Source organism: Lathyrus oleraceus, chromosome 3, assembly GCF_024323335.1.
Source record: "Lathyrus oleraceus cultivar Zhongwan6 chromosome 3, CAAS_Psat_ZW6_1.0, whole genome shotgun sequence".
Classification (NCBI taxonomy): domain Eukaryota; kingdom Viridiplantae; phylum Streptophyta; class Magnoliopsida; order Fabales; family Fabaceae; genus Lathyrus; species Lathyrus oleraceus.
Window position 1 is genome coordinate 107,623,156 of NC_066581.1, and position 20,452 is coordinate 107,643,607.

The 20,452-nt window shown below is 38.2% G+C and overlaps 1 protein-coding gene across 2 annotated transcripts; it reads left to right on the forward strand.

Moving 5' to 3' along the window:
- Positions 1-16,043: 16,043 nt before the first annotated feature.
- LOC127125664 (uncharacterized) lies at positions 16,044-18,712 on the forward strand. 2 transcript variants are annotated; one of them, XM_051054456.1, is made up of 11 exons: positions 16,044-16,282; positions 16,362-16,456; positions 16,723-16,780; positions 16,864-17,058; positions 17,143-17,219; positions 17,330-17,412; positions 17,527-17,578; positions 17,684-17,752; positions 18,057-18,143; positions 18,245-18,309; positions 18,420-18,712. In XM_051054456.1, exons 1-11 carry the CDS (start codon positions 16,147-16,149, stop codon positions 18,529-18,531), a joined length of 1,029 nt encoding a protein of 342 aa, XP_050910413.1. In that variant the 5' UTR covers positions 16,044-16,146; the 3' UTR covers positions 18,532-18,712. The 2 variants fall into 2 exon arrangements, with proteins under 2 accessions (XP_050910413.1, XP_050910412.1); XM_051054455.1 differs by having other exon boundaries at positions 17,330-17,578.
- Positions 18,713-20,452: the final 1,740 nt, after the last annotated feature.

Below are 20,452 nucleotides of genomic sequence, written 5' to 3' on the forward strand. Positions count from 1 at the left end.
ATACTTCACTGCTGTATTTATGTGTGTCTTGTATTAGACGTATCTTGTAAGCCAAGCTATTATCACTGAGATGATTGCATTGGTATAGGGTGTTCATTGAGTTGTAAGTGTTGTGTCACTCTAAGCTTTTAAGTGTGAGTGTTGTGTATCTTGATTAAAGCTGTTAAGCACGATCAAGAGTTGTTTGAAGTGTGACTTCACAATTGTCTTTAATATTAATTAAAGGTTGTAATCACTGAGGTGATTGAGGGGGAGTGAGTAGGAACTCTGATCTTAGTGTAAGATTGAAATTGCATTGGGTAGGTATTAAGTGATAGGGTTAAACAGTTGGTTTAAGGTCTGAATTAATACTGCTAATAGTGGATTTCCTCCCTGGCTTGGTAGGCCCCAGACGTAGGTCATGTTGGACTAAACTGGGTAAACAATTACTTGTGTGATTTACTGCACTTACTTTTAAGTTCTGCATAATTCTTGTCTGCGCAGAATCGGATGTCATAACAACCCGTGTGACATCGAAAGTCTGATAACTAGAATTTCAATTGGCATCAGAGCAGGCACCCTGCCTGTTAATTTCTGGGTGAGATCTAGGGAAGTTACTTTCTAGTACCATGGACAAGGATGTAGGACACTCAAATAGACCACCCATGCTGGATGGTTCTAACTATGATGACTGGAAACCTCGTATGATAGCCTTGTTAAGGTCTCTAGATAGCAAAGTCTGGAGAGCTGTCAACAAAGGATGGGAACATCCAACGAAGACAGGTAACGATGGAGTCAGTATGCAAATCCTTGAAGAAGAGTGGGACAAGGAGCAAGAGGCATTAGCCCTTGGAAATTCTAAGGCCTTGAATGCATTGTTCAATGGAATAAGTAAGAACATCTTCAGATTGGTGCACCACTATGAGCTGGCCAAGGAAGTGTGGGATACCCTCAAGGTAACTCATGAAGATACCTCCAAGGTGAAGATGTCTAAACTTCAGATGCTGACCACCAAGTTTGAAAATCTGAGGATGAAAGAGGATGAGACTATTCATGACTTTCACATGAATATTCTTGAAATTGCCAACACCTCTGGTGGCTTAGGTGAGAAAATGGCCGAAGAGAAACTTGTAAGAAAGATTCTCAAGTCTTTACCTAAGAGATTTGCAATGAAGGTCACTGCTATAGAAGAGGCTCAGGAGATCTGCAAGATGAAGGTGGATGAGCTCATTGGTTCTCTCCAAACCTTTGAAATGGGCCTGTGTGAGAATGTTGAAAAGAAGAACAAAAGCATAGCTTTTGTATCAAATACTGAAGAGAATTTAGAAGAAGGAAACATTGGGGGAAATGAAAGCATTTCAGAAGCCATAGCCATGCTTGGAAGACAGTTCAACAAGTTCATAAAGAAGGTTGATCAACAGGGTAGACCTAATGTCAAGAACTCTTAATATGACATCAGTAGAAAGTCAAAATATGAAGAAAATGTCATGCATGGCAAGGGAATCCAGTTCCATGGATGTGAAGGTTATGGTCATATTAAAGCTGAATGCCCTACCTTTCTCAAGATGCAAAAGAAAGGGCTAGCTGCCACCTGGTCTGAAGAAGACTCTGAGAGTGAATCTGAAGGAGAATCTGCTAAACATGTCAATGCTCGGACCAGTGTCTATGCCTCAGAGGATAACTCAAGCGGAGATGAGCTTACCTTGGATGAACTTGCTGCTTCATATAAAGAGTTATGTGTTAAAAGTGCAGAAGTATGTATCCAAGGAGAAAAGCAGAAGAAACTCATCAAAGAGCTGGAAGCTGAGAAACAAAAGCAGCTGAAAGTCATAGATGGTCTGAATGGTGAGATTTCTTTGCTGACGGCTGAGCTAGAACAAATGACAAAATCCATCAGAATGTTGAACAAAGGAACTAACACCTTGGAAGAGATTCTAAAGGTAGGACAGAAGTCAGGAACCATGTCTGGTTTAGGTTTTGCTAAGAAATCTCCATCTGAACTCAAAGGATCTAAGGTTGAAGTTTAGAAATTCAAGCAGAAGTCACAACCGATGTCTCAACCTCAGAGAACTAGAATGAGTAGCCATCAGAAGAAGAAATTTCAGAGATGGAGATGTCATTACTGTGGTAGATTTGGTCACATAAAACCCTTCTGCTACAGGCTGCATGGTTATCCCAACCAGACTACTCAAGTCAGACCTAAGCAGCAGGCATCTAAGCTTAATCTCTCCCTTGAGAATCGACAATGTGTGGCTAAGCTAGCTCACACATCTCCAAGGGCACCTACCAGACAAGACTGGTACTTTGATAGTGGTTGCTCAAGACATATGACTGGGATGAACAACCTATTGGTGGATCTTCAACCCCATGCCACCAGGTATGTGACATTTGGTGATGGAGCTAAAGGAGAAGTCAAGGGTGTTGGTAAGCTGGATTGTCCTGAAGTTCCAAAACTGAGTAATGTGCTGTTAGTAAAAGGCCTAACTGCAAATCTCATCAGCATAAGCCAGCTATGTGACCAAGGATTCAATGTGAAATTTACTAGGGGAGGATGTGTGGTGTTGAATGGTTGCAATCAGGAAGTGATGAGAGGGGCCAGATCCAAGAATAACTGTTATCTATGGAAATCTAAAGACTCACTAGACTCCCCCAAGTGCCCCGTAGCCAAGGGAGAGCAGGAATTGAAGCTGAAACATGGAAGACTTGGACAACTTCATTTAAAAGGAATGAAGAAGATCATTTCCAAGGAAGCAATTAGAGGAATCCCATATCTGCCTTTGGATAAAAGAACAGACTGTGGAAAATGTCTGATTGAAAGCTGTGAGTCATTGGCTCCTATTGGTCATCATACAAATGGTGCGGTAGCAGGGGATAAACAGATGTGTGTAACATTGTCATCTGCAGAAACTAAGTGCCTAGCTTCTGGTAGCAGGTGGTCATCACTGGTATGGATGAACCTGATGCAGACTGAGTACAATGTCACTCAGAATGTCATGACACAATGGTAGGGGCAAAGAGGGAATGTGCTCTTATGAGAAATTGTAGCAACTAATGATGTTAGTTAGCTACTGTTTAGTAAGTCAACTTATTAAACAATTAAGAGTGCACTCTGAGTGGTCAAAAACTAATAGACATTACTCGTGCAACAAGCGTTCCCTATTCCATCGCTTCAACTCTCAGTCTTGCAAACCCTCTCCCAAAGAAACTGTTTAACTCTCCTTCGAGATATTCAGCATGGCAGACCAATCCGATTCCACCTCCTACACGACCCTGTCCGATTCCCCCAGCACTGAGTCGTGCAACCCTAACCGGGAGGACTCTGCTGCTAACGCTGCAACTTCTTCTCATGCAAGAAGACCGAAAGAAACGGTCTCCGGATTCTCCTCAGCAATCGCTCTTGAAGAACCAACCAGGGAAGGCTCGAGGTATGTGCATAATGCCATTGAAACTATTGTCACGAAGATACTATCTGGTGATCAGAATGTTCCTGGGGTTTCCGTTCCCTTGAACACTATCATACCTGATAGAGTTGCATGTCAAGAAAACACAGTCGTCTTAAGAAAGAATGTTTCTGACAATGTTGAGCAACCTGATACTCATGAGGGTTCAAGGATTGAAAAACCCTTAGACAATGTGGGAGGTGAGAAGGTCTGTGTCACTCAAGATGTCAGTGACAACCCTAATGCTAACACAGTGAATCTGGAAGAGTTCTCTGATAATGAACTGTTGACCTCAGTTGTCCCTAGCATAGCAAAAAGGGTTAGGACTAGGAGGGAGAGAAAGACTATGGTGTAGAGGTCCCCAACTAGGGAGGTTGATGTGACAACCTCTCCCAAGCAAAAGGTGACAGAGAGTCCCCTCAAAAGGAAAGGACATGGACCTGCAAAAGCTTGGAGCAAAGAGATGCCCAAGAAAATGAAGACCAAGGCTGTTGTGGTGGAGTCTGATTCAGATGTCCCCTGTGATGTCACAACATCCCTGTCTAAGAAGAAGCCAACCACTAGCAAGCTGGATGCTAGTGTCCCAGAGGTACCTATTGACACTGTGTCATTTCATTTTTCCTCTAGTGTGAACATGTGGAAGTATGTCTATCACAAGAGGCTGGCCCTGGAGAGGGAACTGGCTCGGAATGCCTTGGAGTGTAAGGAGATTGTGGACCTTATTAAAGAGGCAAGGCTAATGAGAACTGTGACTCAACTCCCAAAGTGCTATGAGACCTTGGTGAAGGAGTTCATTGTCAACGTGTCTGAGGAATGTGCAGATGGGAAGTCCAGAGAATTCAGAAAGGTCTATGTGCGTGGCAAGTGTGTGACCTTCTCTCCCTCAGTAATCAATATGTATTTGGGAAGAGCTGATGTAGTGCAACCAGAGCTTGAAGTGATTGACAACAGAATCTGTCAAGTCATCACTGCAAATCAAGTCCGGAAGTGGCCTCTTAAAGGGAAGCTGGTGGCCAGCCAACTCAGTGTGAAGTATGCCATGCTACACAAAGTTGGAGCTGCCAACTGGGTGCCCACAAATCACAAGTCAACTGTGTCTGTGATGCTTGGAAAGTTCATCTATGCTGTTGGAACCAAGGCAAAGTTTGACTATGGTACCTACATCTTCGATCAGACCATGAAACATGCTGGGAGTTTCAGTGTGAAGGGACCTATAGCCTTTCCTTCTCTCATATGTGGCATTGTGCTGAATCAATTCCCAAACATCTTGACAGACAATGACGTTGTGAAAAGAAGAGAGAGTCCATTGGCCTTCAACTACAAACTGTTCCTGGGTAAGCATGTCCCTAACATTGTCATGACATCTGGAGAAACATCCAATGTTGGCAACCAACCAGATAAAGCTGTTGTCATTGATGTGCTCAGAGAGACTTGCAAAGAGCTGGAGGTTAGGAAGCTCGCCTTGGAAAAGCTGATTTTTCAATTGGAGATGTCTGCTGAGGATACAGATGGAGCTGCAAGGCAAAGCTCAAAGGGTGAGGAGGAGGCCAGTTCTGATGATGGCACTAATGATGAGGCTGATGATTAAATCAAGTCTGTAATTCTGTCTTTTGTGTGTAATTCTGTTTATGTTATATTGATCTGTAATTTAAAGTGTTGCTTTGGCAACATTTTTGACAAAAAGGGGGAGTAACACCTGTGATGCCCCCAGGACAACAGATTGTTTTGTTAAAACAGATATTCAAGACAGATTCAAGATCCTCTACTCTGCAGCTGATGTTCCACTTCTATGAGTGTGAGTATGTATATGTGTGCTGCAATTAGAAGTAGTTGTTTAACTTCTGTATGTGTGCTGATATGTGAAGTTTTTATTTAACTTCCATGTGTGTGAGTGTGCTGCAACTCTGAGTGTATTAGCTAGGTTAATTTCCTGCTAGATGTATGTTTTCAGCTGCTGTGGACTCTATTGTGAGACCAAAGTGTTTTAGCCAAAAATTTGCCAAAGGGGGAGTTTGTAGATGTTTAATTGGCTGCATTGTATTGTAAAACACTAGCTGGATTCTAATGTCTTGACTGATGTCATGACATGCTGTGGAGATGTTGGTTTGACTGCATTGTATGTTAGAATATCTAGCTGTACTCTGATGTTTTGGCTGATGTCATGACATTCTGAGTAGTGTACTGCAGGATTAGCTAATACAAGATTCATTGAATGTCAAACTGGATGTTATGACATTCATCCCTGTCAACAGATACTGAGGAATAGAACAGGTGGTGTTCTACTATAACTCAGTATTTATTATCAGTCTGCTTATCAAGAGGATAACAGACCTGATGTAAGTCTCTATGTGTGAATGTCAAAATTGGACGTTTTGACATTTATTAATGTACGCTGATACTGAAGCATGGACATATTGATTCTGTACAGTACAACAAATTTGTACTGTCTGTTTTCAGGAAAAACAGACTTAGCATATGGTCCTTGATTTGGATGTCAAACTGAATGTTGTGACATTCATTCCTGACAGCGTATGCTATATTGTAGGTTGTTTAGTTTTTCTGTTTCAGCATTTTTCTCAGGCTATTCTTCAGGGATTCAACAGCTGAGAGAAAATCCAGGAAACCAACAACCAAGCTACAATTAATGAACTTAACAAATAGCCTATTTGTTAGTAACCTAGATGTGGAATTTAGGGGAACTCGCGTGACCTTAATTTCAGGAAAATACAAGTACAAGGCCCAAGTGCTGCAATATAAAAGGATGGCAATCCTTCATTCAGAATTGGGGATTTTTAGGTGTGAAGATTTAGTGTGTCCATCATACTTCACTGCTGTATTTATGTGTGTCTTGTATTAGACGTATCTTGTAAGCCAAGCTATTATCACTGAGATGATTGCATTGGTATAGGGTGTTCATTGAGTTGTAAGTGTTGTGTCACTCTAAGCTTTTAAGCGTGAGTGCTGTGTATCTTGATTAAAGCTGTTAAGCACGATCAAGAGTTGTTTGAAGTGTGACTTCATAATTGTCTTTAATATTAATTAAAGGTTGTAATCACTGAGGTGATTGAGGGGAAGTGAGTAGGAACTCTGATCTTAGTGTAAGATTGAAATTACATTGGGTAGGTATTAAGTGATAGGGTTAAACAGTTGGTTTAAGGTCTGAATTAATACTACTAATAGTGGATTTCCTCCCTGGCTTGGTAGCCCCCAGACGTAGGTCATGTTGGACTGAACTGGGTAAACAATTACTTGTGTGATTTACTGCACTTACTTTTAAGTTCTGCATAATTCTTGTCTGCGCAGAATCGGATGTCATAACAACCCGTGTGACATCGAAAGTCTGATAACTAGAATTTCATATGTTACTCTGTCAAAACGTAATCACAAGTTTAAATTAGGATTTCTTATCTTTGTATATGTTAGAAATCCCTAAGTCTCAAAGAGTCTTCTTGTATTGTATTTTTTTCTACACCTCTGGCTGTATATCAAGTGTATTATACCAAACAATATTTTATCCTTTAGGTAGATTGTTAGAAGTCTCATACTTAGTGTTTAAGCATTAGAAGTCTCTTGCTTGTGTGCTTGAGCATATGAAGTCTCTTACTTAGTGTTTGTGCATTAGATGTCTCTTGCTTGTATGTTTAAGCATTTGAAGTCTCTTGCTTGTATGTTTGAGCATCTAAAGTCTCTTGCTTGTGTGCTTTAGCACCCAAAGTCTCTTGCTTGTGTTCTTGAGCATTATAAATCTCTTACTTTGTGTATGAGCATTGCAAGTATCTTATTTGTGTGCTTGAGCAAATTGTAATATTGTTTGATTATAGTAAAATCCCTTGGAAGTGCAATAGGACTGGACTAATCTCAATTTGTGAGAGGAACTAGAATAACTTCGTACGTCTCCTTCTTTCTTTCATTTCTTATTCGCTGCTTATCTCTCACCTCTAATTAAAACTCTAGACTCTGTGTTTAGAATTTGACTATAGTTTTTAAAAAGAAAGAAAAAGTCTAACACAATTTAACTCCCAATTCTTGTGTTTTTCTCACCTTTAACTTTGTCGCAGCTGAGCTTCATGGCTCAGAGTTGAGAGATACAAATATTGAAATAAAATGAAGGACTAGGGTTCAAGGTGTTTCAGAATAATAACTTCAAAATTAATTATAAAAAAAAGTCATGTAAAAAACAATGTCAGATTACATCATGCCAACTAGGTTGTCACATATGCACAACTTAAAGTTTTTTCTCAAAATTTAATTGAAAGGATCAACTTGACTAATAGAATGGTTTTTGAGGGACTAAATATTAATGTTTATTAGTTGAAGGACTAAAATAAAATCTTAAATTAAGTTAAGCGACCAAAAGATACATTAAGTTAAAAAAAATCATACTTTCTTCAGGTTGTTGCACTTCATCCATTTGTTCTCGTAAATCAATCACTTTGACCTTTATCAAGTCTTTACCTAAGAGATTTGCAATGAAGGTCACTGCTATAGAAGAGGCTCAGGAGATCTGCAAGATGAAGGTGGATGAGCTCATTGGTTCTCTCCAAACCTTTGAAATGGGCCTGTGTGAGAATGTTGAAAAGAAGAACAAAAGCATAGCTTTTGTATCAAATACTGAAGAGAATTTAGAAGAAGGAAACATTGGGGGAAATGAAAGCATTTCAGAAGCCATAGCCATGCTTGGAAGACAGTTCAACAAGTTCATAAAGAAGGTTGATCAACAGGGTAGACCTAATGTCAAGAACTCTTAATATGACATCAGTAGAAAGTCAAAATATGAAGAAAATGTCATGCATGGCAAGGGAATCCAGTTCCATGGATGTGAAGGTTATGGTCATATTAAAGCTGAATGCCCTACCTTTCTCAAGATGCAAAAGAAAGGGCTAGCTGCCACCTGGTCTGAAGAAGACTCTGAGAGTGAATCTGAAGGAGAATCTGCTAAACATGTCAATGCTCGGACCAGTGTCTATGCCTCAGAGGATAACTCAAGCGGAGATGAGCTTACCTTGGATGAACTTGCTGCTTCATATAAAGAGTTATGTGTTAAAAGTGCAGAAGTATGTATCCAAGGAGAAAAGCAGAAGAAACTCATCAAAGAGCTGGAAGCTGAGAAACAAAAGCAGCTGAAAGTCATAGATGGTCTGAATGGTGAGATTTCTTTGCTGACGGCTGAGCTAGAACAAATGACAAAATCCATCAGAATGTTGAACAAAGGAACTAACACCTTGGAAGAGATTCTAAAGGTAGGACAGAAGTCAGGAACCATGTCTGGTTTAGGTTTTGCTAAGAAATCTCCATCTGAACTCAAAGGATCTAAGGTTGAAGTTTAGAAATTCAAGCAGAAGTCACAACCGATGTCTCAACCTCAGAGAACTAGAATGAGTAGCCATCAGAAGAAGAAATTTCAGAGATGGAGATGTCATTACTGTGGTAGATTTGGTCACATAAAACCCTTCTGCTACAGGCTGCATGGTTATCCCAACCAGACTACTCAAGTCAGACCTAAGCAGCAGGCATCTAAGCTTAATCTCTCCCTTGAGAATCGACAATGTGTGGCTAAGCTAGCTCACACATCTCCAAGGGCACCTACCAGACAAGACTGGTACTTTGATAGTGGTTGCTCAAGACATATGACTGGGATGAACAACCTATTGGTGGATCTTCAACCCCATGCCACCAGGTATGTGACATTTGGTGATGGAGCTAAAGGAGAAGTCAAGGGTGTTGGTAAGCTGGATTGTCCTGAAGTTCCAAAACTGAGTAATGTGCTGTTAGTAAAAGGCCTAACTGCAAATCTCATCAGCATAAGCCAGCTATGTGACCAAGGATTCAATGTGAAATTTACTAGGGGAGGATGTGTGGTGTTGAATGGTTGCAATCAGGAAGTGATGAGAGGGGCCAGATCCAAGAATAACTGTTATCTATGGAAATCTAAAGACTCACTAGACTCCCCCAAGTGCCCCGTAGCCAAGGGAGAGCAGGAATTGAAGCTGAAACATGGAAGACTTGGACAACTTCATTTAAAAGGAATGAAGAAGATCATTTCCAAGGAAGCAATTAGAGGAATCCCATATCTGCCTTTGGATAAAAGAACAGACTGTGGAAAATGTCTGATTGAAAGCTGTGAGTCATTGGCTCCTATTGGTCATCATACAAATGGTGCGGTAGCAGGGGATAAACAGATGTGTGTAACATTGTCATCTGCAGAAACTAAGTGCCTAGCTTCTGGTAGCAGGTGGTCATCACTGGTATGGATGAACCTGATGCAGACTGAGTACAATGTCACTCAGAATGTCATGACACAATGGTAGGGGCAAAGAGGGAATGTGCTCTTATGAGAAATTGTAGCAACTAATGATGTTAGTTAGCTACTGTTTAGTAAGTCAACTTATTAAACAATTAAGAGTGCACTCTGAGTGGTCAAAAACTAATAGACATTACTCGTGCAACAAGCGTTCCCTATTCCATCGCTTCAACTCTCAGTCTTGCAAACCCTCTCCCAAAGAAACTGTTTAACTCTCCTTCGAGATATTCAGCATGGCAGACCAATCCGATTCCACCTCCTACACGACCCTGTCCGATTCCCCCAGCACTGAGTCGTGCAACCCTAACCGGGAGGACTCTGCTGCTAACGCTGCAACTTCTTCTCATGCAAGAAGACCGAAAGAAACGGTCTCCGGATTCTCCTCAGCAATCGCTCTTGAAGAACCAACCAGGGAAGGCTCGAGGTATGTGCATAATGCCATTGAAACTATTGTCACGAAGATACTATCTGGTGATCAGAATGTTCCTGGGGTTTCCGTTCCCTTGAACACTATCATACCTGATAGAGTTGCATGTCAAGAAAACACAGTCGTCTTAAGAAAGAATGTTTCTGACAATGTTGAGCAACCTGATGCTCATGAGGGTTGAAGGATTGAAAAACCCTTAGACAATGTGGGAGGTGAGAAGGTCCGTGTCACTCAAGATGTCAGTGACAACCCTAATGCTAACACAGTGAATCTGGAAGAGTTCTCTGATAATGAACTGTTGACCTCAGTTGTCCCTAGCATAGCAAAAAGGGTTAGGACTAGGAGGGAGAGAAAGACTATGGTGCAGAGGTCCCCAACTAGGGAGGTTGATGTGACAACCTCTCCCAAGCAAAAGGTGACAGAGAGTCCCCTCAAAAGGAAAGGACATGGACCTGCAAAAGCTTGGAGCAAAGAGATGCCCAAGAAAATGAAGACCAAGGCTGTTGTGGTGGAGTCTGATTCAGATGTCCCCTGTGATGTCACAACATCCCTGTCTAAGAAGAAGCCAACCACTAGCAAGCTGGATGCTAGTGTCCCAGAGGTACCTATTGACACTGTGTCATTTCATTTTTCCTCTAGTGTGAACATGTGGAAGTATGTCTATCACAAGAGGCTGGCCCTGGAGAGGGAACTGGCTCGGAATGCCTTGGAGTGTAAGGAGATTGTGGACCTTATTAAAGAGGCAAGGCTAATGAGAACTGTGACTCAACTCCCAAAGTGCTATGAGACCTTGGTGAAGGAGTTCATTGTCAACGTGTCTGAGGAATGTGCAGATGGGAAGTCCAGAGAATTCAGAAAGGTCTATGTGCGTGGCAAGTGTGTGACCTTCTCTCCCTCAGTAATCAATATGTATTTGGGAAGAGCTGATGTAGTGCAACCAGAGCTTGAAGTGATTGACAACAGAATCTGTCAAGTCATCACTGCAAATCAAGTCCGGAAGTGGCCTCTTAAAGGGAAGCTGGTGGCCAGCCAACTCAGTGTGAAGTATGCCATGCTACACAAAGTTGGAGCTGCCAACTGGGTGCCCACAAATCACAAGTCAACTGTGTCTGTGATGCTTGGAAAGTTCATCTATGCTGTTGGAACCAAGGCAAAGTTTGACTATGGTACCTACATCTTCGATCAGACCATGAAACATGCTGGGAGTTTCAGTGTGAAGGGACCTATAGCCTTTCCTTCTCTCATATGTGGCATTGTGCTGAATCAGTTCCCAAACATCTTGACAGACAATGACGTTGTGAAAAGAAGAGAGAGTCCATTGGCCTTCAACTACAAACTGTTCCTGGGTAAGCATGTCCCTAACATTGTCATGACATCTGGAGAAACATCCAATGTTGGCAACCAACCAGATAAAGCTGTTGTCATTGATGTGCTCAGAGAGACTTGCAAAGAGCTGGAGGTTAGGAAGCTCGCCTTGGAAAAGCTGATTTTTCAATTGGAGATGTCTGCTGAGGATACAGATGGAGCTGCAAGGCAAAGCTCAAAGGGTGAGGAGGAGGCCAGTTCTGATGATGGCACTAATGATGAGGCTGATGATTAAATCAAGTCTGTAATTCTGTCTTTTGTGTGTAATTCTGTTTATGTTATATTGATCTGTAATTTAAAGTGTTGCTTTGGCAACATTTTTGACAAAAAGGGGGAGTAACACCTGTGATGCCCCCAGGACAACAGATTGTTTTGTTAAAACAGATATTCAAGACAGATTCAAGATCCTCTACTCTGCAGCTGATGTTCCACTTCTATGAGTGTGAGTATGTATATGTGTGCTGCAATTAGAAGTAGTTATTTAACTTCTGTATGTGTGCTGATATGTGAAGTTTTTATTTAACTTCCATGTGTGTGAGTGTGCTGCAACTCTGAGTGTATTAGCTAGGTTAATTTCCTGCTAGATGTATGTTTTCAGCTGCTGTGGACTCTGTTGTGAGACCAAAGTGTTTTAGCCAAAAATTTGCCAAAGGGGGAGTTTGTAGATGTTTAATTGGCTGCATTGTATTGTAAAACACTAGCTGGATTCTAATGTCTTGACTGATGTCATGACATGCTGTGGAGATGTTGGTTTGACTGCATTGTATGTTAGAATATCTAGCTGTACTCTGATGTTTTGGCTGATGTCATGACATTCTGAGTAGTGTACTGCAGGATTAGCTAATACAAGATTCATTGAATGTCAAACTGGATGTTATGACATTCATCCCTGTCAGCAGATACTGAGGAATAAAACAGGTGGTGTTCTACTATAACTCAGTATTTATTATCAGTCTGCTTATCAAGAGGATAACAGACCTGATGTAAGTCTCTATGTGTGAATGTCAAAATTGGACGTTTTGACATTTATTAATGTACGCTGATACTGAAGCATGGACATATTGATTCTGTACAGTACAACAAATTTGTACTGTCTGTTTTCAGGAAAAACAGACTTAGCATATGGTCCTTGATTTGGATGTCAAACTGAATGTTGTGACATTCATTCCTGACAGCGTATGCTATATTGTAGGTTGTTTAGTTTTTCTGTTTCAGCATTTTTCTCAGGCTATTCTTCAGGGATTCAACAGCTGAGAGAAAATCCAGGAAACCAACAACCAAGCTACAATTAATGAACCTAACAAATAGCCTATTTGTTAGTAACCTAGATGTGGAATTTAGGGGAACTCGCGTGACCTTAATTTCAGGAAAATACAAGTACAAGGCCCAAGTGCTGCAATATAAAAGGATGGCAATCCTTCATTCAGAATTGGGGATTTTTAGGCGTGAAGATTTAGTGTGTCCATCATACTTCACTGCTGTATTTATGTGTGTCTTGTATTAGACGTATCTTGTAAGCCAAGCTATTATCACTGAGATGATTGCATTGGTATAGGGTGTTCATTGAGTTGTAAGTGTTGTGTCACTCTAAGCTTTTAAGCGTGAGTGCTGTGTATCTTGATTAAAGCTGTTAAGCACGATCAAGAGTTGTTTGAAGTGTGACTTCATAATTGTCTTTAATATTAATTAAAGGTTGTAATCACTGAGGTGATTGAGGGGGAGTGAGTAGGAACTCTGATCTTAGTGTAAGATTGAAATTACATTGGGTAGGTATTAAGTGATAGGGTTAAACAGTTGGTTTAAGGTCTGAATTAATACTACTAATAGTGGATTTCCTCCCTGGCTTGGTAGCCCCCAGACGTAGGTCATGTTGGACTGAACTGGGTAAACAATTACTTGTGTGATTTACTGCACTTACTTTTAAGTTCTGCATAATTCTTGTCTGCGCAGAATCGGATGTCATAACAACCCGTGTGACATCGAAAGTCTGATAACTAGAATTTCATATGTTACTCTGTCAAAACGTAATCACAAGTTTAAATTAGGATTTCTTATCTTTGTATATGTTAGAAATCCCTAAGTCTCAAAGAGTCTTCTTGTATTGTATTTTTTTCTACACCTCTGGCTGTATATTAAGTGTATTATACCAAACAATATTTTATCCTTTAGGTAGATTGTTAGAAGTCTCATACTTAGTGTTTAAGCATTAGAAGTCTCTTGCTTGTGTGCTTGAGCATATGAAGTCTCTTACTTAGTGTTTGTGCATTAGATGTCTCTTGCTTGTATGTTTAAGCATTTGAAGTCTCTTGCTTGTATGTTTGAGCATCTAAAGTCTCTTGCTTGTGTGCTTTAGCACCCAAAGTCTATTGCTTGTGTTCTTGAGCATTATAAATCTCTTACTTTGTGTATGAGCATTGCAAGTATCTTATTTGTGTGCTTGAGCAAATTGTAATATTGTTTGATTATAGTAAAATCCCTTGGAAGTGCAATAGGACTGGACTAATCTCAATTTGTGAGAGGAACTAGAATAACTTCGTACGTCTCCTTCTTTCTTTCATTTCTTATTCGCTGCTTATCTCTCACCTCTAATTAAAACTCTAGACTCTGTGTTTAGAATTTGACTATAGTTTTTAAAAAGAAAGAAAAAGTCTAACACAATTTAACTCCCAATTCTTGTGTTTTTCTCACCTTTAACTTTGTCGCAGCTGAGCTTCATGGCTCAGAGTTGAGAGATACAAATATTGAAATAAAATGAAGGACTAGGGTTCAAGGTGTTTCAGAATAATAACTTCAAAATTAATTATAAAAAAAAGTCATGTAAAAAACAATGTCAGATTACATCATGCCAACTAGGTTGTCACATATGCACAACTTAAAGTTTTTTCTCAAAATTTAATTGAAAGGATCAACTTGACTAATAGAATGGTTTTTGAGGGACTAAATATTAATGTTTATTAGTTGAAGGACTAAAATAAAATCTTAAATTAAGTTAAGCGACCAAAAGATACATTAAGTTAAAAAAAATCATACTTTCTTCAGGTTGTTGCACTTCATCCATTTGTTCTCGTAAATCAATCACTTTGACCTTTATTAAAAACTTCTCAAAATGGATAACTATAGTCATCAATTCAATTCATCGATTATTTTATAAGCAAAAGAAACTTAGAATTAAAACTAAGCACAAGGGGTGTTCACCCTTTTATAACAAAAAAAAACACACACACACACAAAATAACCCAACCAAACAAACAACAACAACAACACCAAAAAAGAACCCACAAAGCTACCCCCAACAAACACCAAAATTGGAACGTCAATCCGACCAAGAAATGTTCATCCCTTTTCTAATAAAAGCATTGAACCAATCCCAAGCCAAAATCTTTTAATCATACTCAAAACATCCAAGTTTCTAAGAGTACTACCCCTAAAAAGAATTGAGTTCTTACAAAACCAAATGGACCAACTAAAAGCAAGGCCTCAAAACCAAAAAGAAGATGGCAAATTTAGATCTAAAAGCCTCTTCATCAAAGAACACGCCAGAGAAGACATATCTACACCAATTCACAAGCAAAGCGTTAATCCACATGATATTAAAAAAAGAGCAAGAGCAAAACAAATGCTAAACATTCTCTTCTTCCACGCTTCGCCAACTCCTTCCTCGTGGACAACTTGTTAAGAATAAGACAACAACCAAAAATAAGAATTTTGCTAGACACTTCAGATTTCCAAAGACATTCAAAATCATTTGTCTTTAAAGGATCTACAAGATTCCCCAAATTACTAAACTCAAGAATCCTCTTATAACAATTCTTGACCAAAAATCCATGTTTATGCCTCCACCAAACAAAGTGATCCTCTTGAATGTTTGGTTTTACATTCCGCAAAATTTGCAATAATTCACCTAACAACATAGCATCAACATCATTTAAAAATGCCCTATTAAAGCCAAAATCTCACTCTCAAGAATCATTATTCCAAACCCCCACATCACACACTTTAAAACTGTCCAAACCACATAACCGATACAAAGAGGACAAAAGAACATCAAACGATTATGATCACCAATTTGACGGTTTCAAAAAATTATAATTGAGATTCAAACTAAATCACCTCATTCTTTATCAATTCAATTAGATAAACCGAAATAGAAATATCAATTTTAATTTAATTTAATTTAATTTAATTTAATTTAATTTGAATTGTCAGCTTAAATTGATTTTTTTATTAAGTTACACACCCTTAATGGTTATTGACAATAGAAAATATATTTATGGTATTCTAGTTCTAGTACTAATAATGGAGACATTCCTTGCATATATAAATGACAGCACACGTGTCGAAGGTTCCAAAATCTTTTATCGCTATGCTGCGCGTTTCAACCAAAAACATTAATGCAAAAAGCGTAACAAAGTCAACAAAACACCAAAACAAAACAAATACATGTCAGTGTTTTCCCTTCACACCCCTCCCACCATTCAATTCAAATAACAAAGAACGGTAGCTGTAATATCCATCCAAACTTCAAATTCCATCATCACTCATCTCTCAAATCACAATGAAATTCAGTTCACTTTCCAATGTTGTTATACTAAAATGAATTAACAAAGAAAGAAAATATTGCAAGTTTTTCAACAATGAATTGGACTACCATGAGAACTTACTTGAACAGCAATGCAACTTTAAAAGTCCTTGGCAAACTTCTTCTTGGCCAACTAGTTTCTTCTGCAGTTGCACTCATGAGCATCACTACTTCTCTCATTGCCAAATTTGGTATTCTTAATTTCTTATTTTTCTGGTTTTTAATTATGAGTTACATGTATTTTTACACTTTCATATGATTTCTATATAGGTGTTGATACACCTTTAACTCAGAGCCTTTTTACATATGGATCTTTAGCTTTGGTTTATGGGAGCATATTGCTTTATAGGCATCAAAAACCTCTAGTATGTATTTTTCATTTCTTATTTAATATCTTTCTATGAAACACAGACAAAGACGGAGACAGATACACTGATACAATACTGATACGTCAAAATCAATTAAAATATTGTGTCAGAATCGTGTCTGTGTTGCACATTAACATGTGTCGAACTCTTGACACTTTTTGTTAAGAGATGTTGGTGCTTTAAAGATATATTTGCCTAATGAATTTAAATTATTGGAATTTTTGAGATCTTGCGCAATGCATGTGTCCTTATATTTTGTGCAGGTTTCTTGGTATTGGTATTTTTTATTAGGTTTTGCTGATGCTCAAGGGTGTTACTTGGGTAAGTACTAAGTAGTGTTGTTCCATTTCTATGAATCATTTCTTGTATTTAAGTTGAATTCTGAGTTATGATTTTGTATGCAGTTATCAAAGCATATCAGTACAGTTCAATTACAAGTGTAACATTATTGGACTGTTGGACAGTGCCTTGGGTGATTCTACTCACATGGATCGTTCTTGGCACAAGATATTCACTATGGCAGTTATTTGGTGGAACATTGTGTGTGCTTGGTCTCTCTTTAGTCTTACTTTCTGACACACGGGATGGTGGTGATGGAGGTTAGTCACATTCATTTATTCAACTTATATTGATAGAAGATTTCAATCAATCAATTAATTTGATTCCAAATTCAAAATTTTCAGGTGGATCAAAAATTATCTTGGGTGATGTTCTTGTTATTGTAGGGACAGTTTTCTATGCAATAAGCAATGTTGGTGAGGTATAGACACGTCTGTCTGTCCGTCTGCATGACTATCTGCACGTTAGTTAGTATAAAAATCTCGTACGTAATGTAATCTAAATTGATATTCATGATCTTATAAAATGCAGGAGTTTTGTGTCAAGAAAAAAGATCGTGTTGAAGTAGTTGCAATGATCGGTGTTTATGGATTTCTAGTTACCGCCGTTGAAGTGTATCCATCTTATTGTTCTAATTTGGTTTTTCAATGGAAACCTAATACTACAAATTTAAATTGTTTTTTTTGTCTTATAATTTGGTTTAGTTTCTTAACTTCGTTATTTGATAGATCTGTTTTAGAATTGAAGACTTTGGAATCAATCAAATGGTCTGCAGATATTGTAAGTGGTCGCTTCTCAAATCATTTTAGATATAATACAAAACACTGAAAATTCATGCTTGCATAGTTGAATGTTTATACTAGATATATCTGAATTCCTTAACAGGTACTTGCTTTTGCTGGCTATGGTGTGTCAAGCTTCGTGTTTTACTCACTTGCTCCTTTTGTTCTTAAGGTTAGTTTCCTTCTCATGAACATGTTTGTGACACAGGGTCGTTCTTTGAGCCTTGAGGGTGTGTAAGATGGACTACAACACAAATAGTCGTAAATCTTTCACAGTTAAATCGTGGTTAAATAGGGTCTCATAGTAGATTTATCAGGTTAAACTATGACTAATTAGCGTTCTAGTTATTTTGTCATGATTGAATCGTGGTTAATTTACACAGAGCCTTCAAAAACTTGAGACGGACATCTCTGTTGTGACAATGTGGCAATTCTGTTTTGAATATTACAACTGAGTGTAACTTTTTCCCATGCAGTTGAGTGGATCAACAATGTTTAATCTTTCTCTTCTAACAGCTGATATGTGGGCAGTGGTTTTCAGAGTTTTCTTTTATCACCAGAAGGTATTATTTTCCAAATTTTCAATACATTTGTGGGAAGCTATGACATGATTCATGATATTAATTTTCATTACAATTTAACAATGTTATACTATTAATTACAGGTGGATTGGTTGTACTTTCTGTCTTTTGCAGTTGTTGGTATTGGTCTAACAATTTATTCTACGACGTATGTATTATTTATTTATAACTGTAACTACAATTAGTTCATTGTTCTTACTTGTTAGAGAAAACACATATTACTAATTACTATTGGGGTGTTTTGTTTTTGTTTATCAGAGAGAAAAAATCTGTTCATGCTGCAGCTACTACTATTGAGGAAGATGAGAATCTGAACACAGAATACCAAATACTTAATGGTGAAAATGAAAGTCAAAGCATATCAACTTGATCAAACCAATGATTCTTTTTGTTTCATTAGGGACATCTCAGTCTTCCTTGAGCTAGATACTTTTGTGCTTGTATTTCTACTTGATTAGAAAAATAAGTTTAGGCCAAAAATATTTTTTTACAATTTTTTTTAAGATAAAGAGGTATGGGAATTGCTCTTTCCATTTTTAGGGGTTCGTCCCCGCCACCGTGAAAAAACTAAAATATCTTTAGTGTCGGATACACCTTTTTCACACATGATATAAGACGAAAATGATGAGAAATTATTTTTTCGGTAAAAATTTGATTCGGAGATGCATCTTTGTATGTTTTAAAGGTTGATTCGAAGGTCTATCACCGTAACCCCCTTTAGTTTATTAGCATGTGAGCTTTCTGGAGATGTATCTTCAGAATATACTCTATTAGTTCAAAATAGAAACAGACAGAAACAATGATAAAATGAAAAACCAACATAAATTAAGATCAAAATAAACATTACATTAATTTAACATTATATGTCATTAAAGATAGGAGGTTCAGGACGTTGCAACACTCTTCTTATATCTTTGGTTGATCTTTGAATCGTCGCATCCACATCAGTCGGATCCTTTGTTGAGTAACGGTAAAATGTACCCCACATAACCTTCAAATCATCATTTGTCTTCAGTTCAAGCATGGTGAACCGTATCTTCCCTTCATTGTCTATTGAGTGTGAACGACACTCAATCCTGACAACTCTCTGATTTTCTAGATATCGCAGGAGTGTATTTAGTTTGATTTTCAAATAGACGAGAAGTATGTCCTCGCAGATCCAAAATTAAAGTGAGGGGTTTTGCGCCATTGAAATACACAAATGCAAGATGGGGATATGTAGTCATTATGGTTTATGTAATGAAAATGGGATTAGAGACTATATTTATAGAAACTGTAGAGCAATAAGGCCTTACAAACAAGATCATATATGCAGGAAAAAACTTCAGAGATACATATCTGCATCCTCTTTTTTTCTTTCAAAAATTAAGGGTTTATCCGGAGATGCACATCCGTATAGTCCCCTGTTTTTGTTTTTTATAAATGATTACAATGTGTGTTCAGAGACGCATCTTCGGATCCACCAAAAAATTATGCATTACAGATCCAATTGACTATGCATAACAAAATTTCAAAAGACAAAAATTGTAAAAAAAAAATACCATCCAATCTTATAACATTATGCAGTGCATTACATACAAAAAATATGTTACATTGTTAGATTACAAATAAAATGCATAAAAACATATATCACTATCTAAATCTATTGGTGGTTCATTCTTTGACCTTTCCTGATTTGTTTCTCGTTCAATATCGCTCAAGTTGGTGAACTCTTTCATCCTTTCTAGAAAGTGATCTGGCCATGTTTCAATATCTTGTGTGAAATGTGTCGTCCACTCCGGTGATGTCGTTGGTATAGGATATCCCGGTTTCAAATAAACTTGAACAAAATGTTGTTTTTTTATAGACAACCAATACACATGATGCGTTTGGATGAATTTTAAGGTGGCTTACTCCGAAGTGGGAATAATGTTTATGAGAAAACATATCGTGTTAAATCAATACACACCCTATCATAAGCCCTTTCTATAAGGTGTCCCATTCCCGTGAAGCGCATGCATTTGTCGAACGGAGTCAAACCCATAAGATAAGGAACTAGAGCATTGAGAATTGCATCATAATTTGCTTTGTTCCCGTATAGATTTGTGTATGATTCCTTATGCATTGTCATCTCTAATATAAGATGACGACTGAGAAATTAGTAGTCGCCCACTCCTATATTGAGAAAAACCTGAAACAACTCGAAAACCATAATTATCGCCACCTTCAATATTTACAATCTGTTCAATCTATTTGTGCATAAAAAGCGAAATCTCTTCAATATGTTTGAATTTGATAACCGAGGTGGAGGA

Bases quoted from the DNA above. Each gene is read 5' to 3' on its own strand.
- LOC127125664 (XM_051054455.1), top strand. From the start codon at position 16,147: ATGAATTGGACTACCATGAGAACTTACTTGAACAGCAATGCAACTTTA. The intron at 17,753-18,056 runs GTTAGTTTCCTT...TTTCCCATGCAG, and splicing joins TTGCTCCTTTTGTTCTTAAG to TTGAGTGGATCAACAATGTT. The intron at 18,144-18,244 runs GTATTATTTTCC...TATTAATTACAG, and splicing joins TTTTCTTTTATCACCAGAAG to GTGGATTGGTTGTACTTTCT.